Source organism: Hyposmocoma kahamanoa, unplaced genomic scaffold (assembly GCF_003589595.1).
Source record: "Hyposmocoma kahamanoa isolate Upper Pololo Valley unplaced genomic scaffold, ASM358959v1 94, whole genome shotgun sequence".
In the NCBI taxonomy this organism is placed as follows: domain Eukaryota; kingdom Metazoa; phylum Arthropoda; class Insecta; order Lepidoptera; family Cosmopterigidae; genus Hyposmocoma; species Hyposmocoma kahamanoa.
In genome coordinates, this window is record NW_020654878.1 from 935139 (window position 1) to 945810 (window position 10672).

General features: G+C 37.4%; 1 protein-coding gene across 1 annotated transcript; it reads left to right on the forward strand.

Annotated features, from left to right (window-relative positions):
* The first annotated feature begins 1303 nt into the window (after nucleotides 1-1303).
* On the forward strand, nucleotides 1304-10672 carry LOC113237751 (synaptic vesicle glycoprotein 2C-like). The gene is made up of 10 exons (XM_026474382.1): nucleotides 1304-1519; nucleotides 3720-3920; nucleotides 6804-6966; nucleotides 7134-7315; nucleotides 7600-7784; nucleotides 8023-8174; nucleotides 8400-8618; nucleotides 9336-9521; nucleotides 10052-10179; nucleotides 10378-10672. The coding sequence occupies exons 1-10, from the start codon at nucleotides 1408-1410 to the stop codon at nucleotides 10431-10433; spliced, it is 1584 nt and encodes a 527-aa protein (XP_026330167.1). The 5' UTR covers nucleotides 1304-1407; the 3' UTR covers nucleotides 10434-10672.

Sequence of the window (10672 nt, forward strand, 5' to 3'; positions counted from 1 at the left end):
TTGCGAGATGTAACACCCAATAAAATGGTTGACAATGCCACTCGGAACTTCTAACCTGTACAAAATAGCCATTGAAATCGTCTTTGTTTAATGATCTATTGACGGTGATGAAAATTTTGTGATTTCTTTCATCTTCATAGAAACAAAGAATTGAACTTGTAAAGCAATCACATTTAAAACGTACGGAAACCTACTACTTACGCGTGGTGCGACACGCGCTAGACCGGCGACGTGTATTATGATACGTGGCGCTTGATAAAATGTTATGATGCCATCACATTCACAATGAAAAGACGAGGGTACAATGGCTATAAAACCATTGTACATGGTAATGTCACCACCAACCCAAAATTTATAATTGAGTCTCTAAATAGATCGTTAAAGAAATCAATTTCGAATAAACTGTAAACAAGACAAAGGATATTTGTTTTTTTTTCAAACGGTGTTTTTTCCATGGACACGACGTTTTGTTTGAAAAAACAAGTATACGCGCTTTAGATCCGAAAAAATAGTTTCATTTCCTATGATCCTATCCTACAATCGCAAAAACCTAAGAACTCGATAAGACAAAGGATGTTACATTTAAAGGAAAATGTAACCCAAGCCGCCCAAGTTCATATACGTCTGTGACTTTTGGCGACAGAAACTAAACGCATACAGACAAGCTGCATTTACGAAGTTTAAAACTATAGTGAAACAAAAAACTTTACGCTAAAGGTTTATTATTCAGCTTCTGTGTAGAGGGATGACAAAAATCCATGGCAGCCACCCGTGTAGCTCTTACATTTTGTCTCGATCAACGATATTTGAAATAAATGTTGTAAATGAGTACAAATGTGTATGTAAAAAACCATCTCTTAAAGTACTTACTCATTCTAATCCGGGAAATCTGCCTTACGAATGAGTGGTACAATGCAATCAATGTGATATTTCTAGTGCAATTACTTATACTTATTACCTATGAAATAGAGTTTATTAGATTTTGACCCAGAGCACGGTATAAAATATACAGATTAAAACTCAGCCTAAACTTACTTTCACGCACAAATAATGCCGTGACACCGCTAAAGGTAAACACACAACACGCCCATTCCTTACTCAACAAATATTTAATGAGCGTTCGTTTCAATTATTAACAAATATCATTATTGTATTTGCCCGTTACTATTTTCGAATTATACTGTTTACAAAAACAGATACTGTGACTGGAGGAATACCGTTGACGGAGCACAAGATGTAATCCCATGGCAAACTTTGAAGATACGGTGTCGTCTAGTTGTGTATAAAATTATAGTTTGTTAGGTTACCTCATTTAGTCGGCCGTAATGAGAATGCCACTAGAGTGTCATAAAGTACTCGATTGCTTCGACCAGCTGGACAATCGGTATAACACCAGTAGTTGTTAAGATGGTGACCACACGCGACACGGAAGCTCCGGCGAATAGAGAGGAGATACCGCATGACCACCTTTTCAGAGTGACTGGTTTGTCTTCTAGCAATTTGGAGAAATTGGCACAGGGTAAGTATGTATTTTTAACCGATGTCAAAATTTCAATAAAACTTGGCAAATAGATGTGACTCCACGAACTTTGAGGTTGGTTTTTTTTAGTACTGTGTGTGTGAGATTATGTAATCTAAGCCCTACCTACTCTACATACACTTGCCCTTACATATGACCTCTGTGGTCGAGTTTTCATGATGTCGCCGTCTCCGGTTCGATCCCCGGCCGGGTCTAACTAACTTGTGTATATTGTCTCAGGTATGGGTGTTTGTGGTTTCCGATTTCCATAGCACACTTGTGCTATGGAAATCGGAAAAAGCACTTGCTTTAGCTACTTACTTTGGGATCTGAGCAACTTATGTGATGTCTGATATTGATTATTATTTATTATGTAAAACTGTGTTCTAACTCTTGTATAGTATTTAATGCTGAGTGATGCTTAGAATAGAAAAGAATGCCGTTTATTCAAACCATGTTATAAACACAGTTGTTATATGAACAGCTGTATTTATACCATAACAGATAACTAGTTTGACCTTGATCCGTCTAATTGCAAGGTCATCACTTTTAGTCGCAAAAGTAACTTAGTGCATCTCAACTATTCATTCAAAACTTTAACGCGATACTGTGGTAAGGGATCTTGGTTTGCTTCATCATCATAAATTGTTATTTGCTTCGCATGTTGATGCTATTATTTCAAAAGCCTCAAAAACTCTCGGCTTTGTGATGCGTACTCAAATTCAGAGATTTTAGACAGGCCAAGACACAAAAAAATGTATAGGTACCGTTCATTTGTCCGTAGCCACCTGGAATACGCATCGCAGGCCTGGAGCCCTCAATACCTACGTGCAAAGTAGATTTATTAAGTTTTTGTGTCTTTGAACTAGGGAGCGGTACGAGTCAAATAACAATAGCCCCTACAAATACCCCTATGCTTAACTCACTTCCGTGCGTACCTCTGGCCTCGGCGAACTTTCGACGGAATGCATATCTCTTGCATGCGAGTAACAGCTTTAATGTATTATCCAAGCAGGTTGATATTGACCTTTTTAACTATATTGTTGCATCGGTAAAGCGTCTTATTAGTATGTACTATGTTTATTGGAGAGTATGTATTTATTTTATTAGTGTTGCAAATTTGTCATAGTATATCAACTAGTTACATAAATTATAATTTAAAACTCATTAATTTCAACTTAATGTGTGTAAAACTGGGGTAGACGGTCATAGTTTTTTCTAAACGCTGTCAAAATCAAATTTTAGATATTACATTGCAAATCTTTCTTTGATATTATTAAACTTTGAACAATTAACTATTAATTATTTAACAGTAAAAAGAACAAATTGTCTTGAGACCAGCCTGAAAATTGTTTTTTTTTTTTAAATTGCGATTGGCCATCTCTTCCGAGGTTTCCGGGTATGATAACCATAGGACTATGGGTAAGATTTCTAGACTTAGATAGATCTTTTATTTGGTGTTTTCTTTTCCAAGTCTTCTTTTTTCTCGTGTCGTGAAATCCTCAGTTTTCGTGAACCCAAAAGCCGCACACGACGCATTGGAGCCAGTCTTCGATGAGGGGGTTTCATAGGAGCAGCAACTTTAATAGCTATCGAGTTCTTACGTTTTCGCTATTGTTACACTTATGAAATGAAACTATTTTTCCGGATTTGAATCGCATTTTTCAAGCACACCAACGTTTTGGGCCGTTTACAAGTATTGAGACATTTCCTAAGCATTAATGGCTGCTTTTAATGCTTCTTCAGTGCAATTCCCTCTCATTGCGGCTACCTTTATTTTGTATTTAGTAGGCCTATCAAACAAGTTCAAAAATAAATAGTTATTCATTTTCGCCATCTATGACAAATCTATGATATTTTATCTATCTATCAGCCACGGCTAGAGATGTCGCTATTCATTGTATTTAAATTTTTATTGAATTGATATTCAATTATTTTATAATTAGTCGTTGAAAAACTAAATACAAAGATACGACGCAAGCACATAGAAAAATTCGTGAGGTCCGCTGGTTCGTTCCGTGTCTTAGTTGGTATAGCGTCTGGCACGGTATGCTAGAAGACGTCGGTTCGAATCCGGCCGGATCGAAGGGATTTTTTCTGAGAGTTCGATCTTTGTATTAATAATTATAACAAACCAGTGGAGTAATTTCACGTAAAAATAATTTTTAAATTTTAACCGTCGACTATGTATCAATTTCAGAACCCCCAGCAGACTTCGAAACCGCGATAGCAGCAACAGGCTATGGTTGCTTCAACATCGTGCTAATGCTGGCCTCCTTACCCGCCTTCTGGAGCGCCGTATCTGTCACCAGCTCTGTCAGCTACATCTTCACCAGAGCCCAGTGCGATATGCAACTCAGCTTGCTTGACATGGGCACTGTTAACGCTATCACCTACGGAGGTCAGTTCCTACATTTTTTGGTCAGTTAATAACGCTTAAAATCATTTTTAATGGGAATGTCTATCTATACTCGGACAGCACTCCGCTCGACGTCAAGGGACACCAAAGTGAAAATTTTATATTGTCGAAGAAGCAATCATTGAGAAAGACTCGACCCAATGGGGATTTGTGATTTGATGTTATTATTGTACATACTCAGGATGTTGGCTCTTCATATATCCTTTAAGGCTGCAAATCAGTATGAAGGCCTGTCCGCATATATGACATCTATATCTTCTATCATTTGTATATATCCTCGTGCCTCCAAAATACTGCCATCTTACGTTACCTATTTCTGCCGCCAAACAGTAATGGAAGCATTATTTCGTTCCAGTTTTGAAGGGCAAGTATGCTGGTGAAATTACAGACAAATAGTGCTTGTCAAAATATGCCTCAGGGTGACAGGAGCAGTGGCAAACCCCTTCAGATCTTTGCGATTTAAGCTCTGAGTGGCACTGCAATTGCTATGGACAGACGTGTCGCTTGCCAGCAGGCGCACGACTTGTTCGTCCCGTCATTTGGTCTCATAAAAAAATCATCTATTAAGTAACGATTATCTTGAAGCTCTTCTTGAAAGTTTTTAGAGTAGAAAACCTAAAATCTTCTTTAGCTCCTTACACAGTGACACAACAATTGTTCTATCCACATAATTCTCCAACTACACAATACATGTTAAGCCAAAGACAATTATTTGCGTGTCATCACAAAACAGACGTTTGAAACGTTTTACCGGTAAACAAGGCAAGTGAGCACAGTAGAAAAACAAGAGACAGTAGGAAAATTTAGTATCACGTTGTTGAGCAAAGTTAATCATTGTTCAATACGAAAATCCTACAGCAAACTTTGATAAAGACGACGCGATGACATTAAAGTAGTTTGTGACGCACGGACACGCGTGCACAAAATAAGTGGACGTGACGAAATTGATCACTTTCCTAATAGTATATTATTACGTAAAAGCAACGAAATAATGAATATATTAACTGTACGATGTTCCTTACCTTGTAAAATGTATTGTAGGTATTTTTAACTCTACAATGGAGACAAAATTATATATAAAACTTTGAATGAAGTTGTAAAGAAACTTTGAAAGTAATCTTAACACGGCTATTTACAAAGACTATTTTGAAAGTGCAAACAGAAAACATATTGTCTGACATATAGATAAAACCATACATGTGTGTATAGACTTATAAAGACTTACATTTCATATATAATGTGGAGAAACTCAGCCAATGATCGAAATATATTAGTGCTGGACACTTCAAACCGCAATTACTGCATTAATAAAGAAGACATCAACATTGTACAAGAGTTGACAAACGTTGACAAAAGTTGCCAAAGAGAGCTTCAAATAAAAACCCTTTGGATCGCTGAGTTAATGGGCTAACTTTAATTTGTAAGAATAATAGTTCAATGTATAAACAGGAATAAACTTTGTACGGATGCATTCAGGAGTATAAAACATCAGACTAGATCAATTAACTTGAAGCCCAAATCTGCAGTACCGAGAGGGCAAATTCTGCTATTATCAACGTACATATTTAACTGGAAAAGCTGTGAGAATATTTCAACAAACAAATATAACCTTTGCCATCATTGACAGCGTTTATACAAATATTTGATTTAAAACTTTGATCCCGCGATAGTAACTGTTAGTACAACGTTTGTTCTTATAGTAATGTTCTTAAACACTTTATATTGTTTAGTTAGAGATAAGTTGGTTAAATATTTGAAATATATAATGTTAGAAAAATATTGCTTTCGAATTAGTTTATAAGTAGACAGCCCTGACGTAATATTTGTAGACATGTGTATCACTCCTGAATGAGGTGTTGATGAACTACAGACAAAGTACAAAGTAAATACGATAACTTCCCTGGTAATTACTATTTAGCTGTAATGAACAAATATCGCATTACACAGCAGTTATGTGTAGTGTTGTATAGTTGACAAACCGACAGTCAACCTGTGACTGTGAAGCATGTACACACGCAAGCACTTCAAGCTATACATTGACGTATCTTCTTCCGTTGCACTGGAGGCGATTTTCGAACAAAAATGTGTAGTCTGATGTGCCGTTGTCCTTACATAATAAGAAAAAGTCACGTCGAAAAGAATCCTGTGACTAGTGGTAATAAATATGTATAAACTAATAGAGGTAGTTGGATGAGATATATATATCAAATCAAAATCAAAAATCATTTATTCTCAGACAACTACAGTCCATATTTTACAGTTATAATATTAGCTTAGATAATTAGAACAATTAAACAAATTAAATTAAATATCAAATAAATCATCGACATGGTTTTAAATGCAGTTTCATGCAATGTAGCATGATGGGGCAATCCACTCTACCAGCCACAACGCGCAGAATCTCATTCGTGCCGCAACGAATACGACATATTAATGAGGCAGCTCTCTTTCTAAGGATAGCATGGAAACCATCCGTGTGGGCATCCGCGAACATGCCCGATGCGCTGCAGTACCGTGGCAAACCCAATAAAACCCTGAACGCGTTGTTGTACTGAACATTAAGACAAACAAAGATATGCAACTTAAAAGCTTAAATGCTTCTTTTAATATTTACTTAAATGACATGACGATATTAATTAATTAACGACAAATTATAATATCAGACAATAGTGGTACGATGTAAAAAGAAGATGTTACTCAGCAGAATCGGTCTTTTAAGACTAGAATATTAGCAGTTTATTGAGATCTTTTAGGATTTCTGTATATTGACCTAAAAAACTGGCAGATAGCCGACTCGATTTCTTTGCATAACGACCAAAAATTATATATAGAATTATATACACACGACTGTCTTATTATTTCCAGGAATGATCGCGTCAGCTATGATCTGGGGATTCCTCTCCGACACACTGGGTAGGCGCTGCATAATGATATACGGTTTCTTCGGCTCAGGCCTGGTGGAGATCATGGCTGCCATGAGCCAGAATTTCACCATGTTGCTCGTTACCAAATTCGCAAGCGGCTTTTTGTGAGTACCACTAATCTGATTCACTATGCATTAAATAAATATAGAAAACTTTATACAAAACTGTTTGGTTTGTTAATTTTCGCTGTTTCTAACTGCATTTGCTGTAGAAAATTAGAAATATTTGACAGTAACTTTGAAATTGGAAATTATCATTCATTATTTTCCAGATTCAACGGTCCCTTCGCAGTCCTATTGACATACATTGCAGAACTTCATCGCACCGAGTATCGAGCGCGTGTTATATTGTTAACCAGTCTCTTCTACACCTTTGCTAACATTACTCTTCCATTACTAGCTTGGAGCCTGCTTACTAGAGATATCAATGTTTATCTATTTGGACAAGAATTTGGTGAGTTTTAGTTTATTACACGAGATTTGTCAATAGAAATCATTCTAATAATCGCGTTCAAGAGAATTACGCTAAATCACTAAGAGAAAAGTAAAAAAAATTCACTTTATAAAGACTTTAATGTTGTTCATTTGTAACGTCATCGTCAAGAGATCGTGAAATCTTTTATTCAAATCCATATTAATTGCCCAGGATGGTAAAATATACGTTGATGTAGTAAAATAGCGACGGTACAGACTTATCAGTTATATGTTGCTAAATTAATATTGTATTTTCATCGCCAGTAATCCATGCCTGGAATCTGTTTCTGCTGGCCTCAGCGATGGTACCGCTGATGACGGGAGTAGCATTCATCTTCCTTCCAGAGAGCCCCAAGTTCCTCATGTCTAGAGGCAGGAACGAAGAGGCAAAACAAGTATTTAAGAAAATCTTCATCCTGAACACTGGAAACCGGAAAGAGGACTATCCGGTAATTACAAAATATTTCCTTCAGCAATATTTATTTTTAATATGGAAAATTAACCAAAGTCTCATAGTTCTAGTCACTGTTCCTTTTAATGATGAGATAAGATAATAGAACTATAATCTGGCAAAGAAAGATTCGCAACTGGCAATCAAAGCGGATTCCAACCAATACTGCACAAACGAACAAGTATATTCTATTGGTGCAGCAGTACGTTTGTCTGATGATTAATTTCTCTCCTTAGATCACAAACCTATTGGAAGAAAAGTCAGAGCAACAAGGCCGAGGAATAGCAGCACTAAGAGGCGGCTGGGCACAGATCTCTCCACTGTTTAAAGTACCTCACGCGCCTTGGTTATTCCTCATTTGCGTTATTCACATTGGAGCCATGTTTGGGTTGGTATATGTTACGTATTTTAACAACATTTTCATCATCCACTCTAATAAACTGTCTCTCATACTCCAACTACCTAAAATAATCAATTCTAATGCTTTGACTCCAACAAAAGCTGTTCTATCCTTGTTGTTCCTTTACTAGCCCCTATTAAGTGATCTTCAGTTTACTTCTCTACCTTTGTAATCTATTACAGATCAGGTTGAAGAATTAATTTTTTTTTACAGATCGAACACAATTCGCCTTTGGTACCCTCAGTTGGCAGCAATGATTGGTTCAGACTCTAACAAGACCCTCTGCTCGGCCATCGATCCTACACAGGCCCCCGTCGTCAGCGACACCTCCTGCATTCCGATAGAAACTGACATGCTGACGTACCTGCAGAGCTCAATTGTCGGTGCGGGGTCGGTTTTGACTTATGGGATTGGAAGCCTTTTGATTAATAGGTTAGTAAAAGGACGAGAGGGGGTCAATAGATTTAGAGGCAGTAGAGCTCCTTGTGAAAGAGTTCGTCCAGGGAAGTACTGCCACCTTACCTATTTCTGCCGCCAAGCAGTAATGTGAGCATTACTGCGTTCCGGTTTTGAAGGGTAAGGGTGCTGGTGAAATTACAGGCACATGGGACATGTCAACTTATGGCTCAGGGTGTCGGGCGCAGTGGCAATGCCCCTCAGATCTTTGCGATTTAAAGCTCTGAGTGGCGCTGCAACTGTCATGAACAGGTGTATAGCTTACCATCAGGCGTACGACTTGTTCGTCCTGTCGTTTAATATTATAAAAAAGAAGATTGGGAAATATACCTACTGTAATTTTTTACCTGCTTTTTCGGTCCCTACTTCTCAAATGTAAATAGTTGATTGTTTTTTGTTTTTTTCTTACCAGACAACCACACGAATTGCCTGGTCTCAGACTAACGAATTCCTTGTACGTACTATGATTACCAGAACAATGGAATTTACTCTAGGGCACTTCCCAGAACACCCAGTTTGGAAACAATTTAGAAAAGTTCATTTCCTATATTGGTCCTACCGGGAATCGAACCCAGGACGTAAACCGTTGGACAACCGAGATCCTCGAATATATTTGCAATAGTTCTGCAAAATATAAATATACGCCCGTCACAATTTCTAACCTCGAATAACCTGTAACCCTCAACCTTACAGGTGTGGCAAGAAAATCGTAGCAGGTTTCTGCTGTGTGGCCAGTGCTGCGGCGGTACTGATGATGCCGTTCCTGGGCACAGGGTCCTTCTCCGTGGCAGCGATGGTGACGGCAGCTTTAGCTTTTACTTCGCTTTGTGGGGCTGCGTTATCTAGTATCTGTGTGGATCTCTTTCCTACTTCATTAAGGTAACTTACATATGCTAAACAATTTATAAAACGCACCTCAAACGAGGACACTGTAATGTCTTGTATTGGATAGTCACCCGGTAACTAGTAGTTTTATGAAATCGACTGACGTATAAAGTATACAGCGCAGACGCAGACGTTGCTGTTTCCAGTTGCTTCCACTTTTAAAAGCAGTAGAGTTACCTGTGAAAGAGTTCGTCCAGGGAAGTACTGCCAGCCCACCTTACCTATTTCTGCTGCCAATTTCAAATACAAATTGAGGCGCATGGAACTTTTGAATCGCGTTACGCGCGTCTACTGCGCGTCGTCAGAGCGTATAATATACGCCGTGTGCATAGGCTCAGAAATATCTCTTTGCAAGACAGGATTTGACAATAAAGCTTATGACAGTCATGTGGTCATTAAGAATTTTGCTTCATTTTTTAAATTGTTCAACATAAGAAACAAAACGTACTACTTACAATAAAAAATCCTTTCAGAAAAGAAATATCTTGACTATTTCATGATATCAAATGATTGTTTAATTCCAGAGTAATGGCCATGGTGACTTTCCTCATGTGCGGCCGCCTTGGCACCATAGCAGGAACGGTGGCATTTCCAGCTTTAATAGGCTTCGGTTGTTTCCCGCCTTTTATTACTATCACAGCCGTTTTAGCTGGTAAGTTTCATTTTCACTCATTTTAATGCATTAGGAAAGATTGTAAATTTAAATGTGCGCCATCTAACCAACGTAGTTTGAACTACATCATCTAACCAGAAGCAGATTTTCTGACGTTAAAAGTACAAAAGTTTATCGTTAGATGGCACTGTGCATAATTATTTTTTACGTTTTCGTAATAATAATGTTTTTTTTTAGCAATCGGCGTGGCCTGCCTGTTTCTACCAAATACAAATTTAAAGAAATTAGAATAAACTAATATTAAGAATCAAGCCCAAATAAGACCGACTTGTTACTTCGGCAGTGGCACCAATAAGCAGTATTGTGTAAATATTTTTTTTAAATGGTAGGTATTTTAAAAAAATAATTCCATTGTTTCGTTTTTACAATTGTGTAGGAGATATGTTCCAGTGTGGTTAGATTTGTACTTTCACAAAAAAGAAAATTTATTTTACTATGAAATAAAATAAAACTTCTCGAATTTTTTTAAAAA

Bases quoted from the DNA above. Each gene is read 5' to 3' on its own strand.
- LOC113237751 (XM_026474382.1), top strand. From the start codon at position 1,408: ATGGTGACCACACGCGACACGGAAGCTCCGGCGAATAGAGAGGAGATA. The intron at 1,520-3,719 runs GTAAGTATGTAT...TATCAATTTCAG, and splicing joins TTTGGAGAAATTGGCACAGG to AACCCCCAGCAGACTTCGAA. The intron at 8,175-8,399 runs GTTGGTATATGT...TTTTTTTTACAG, and splicing joins CACATTGGAGCCATGTTTGG to ATCGAACACAATTCGCCTTT.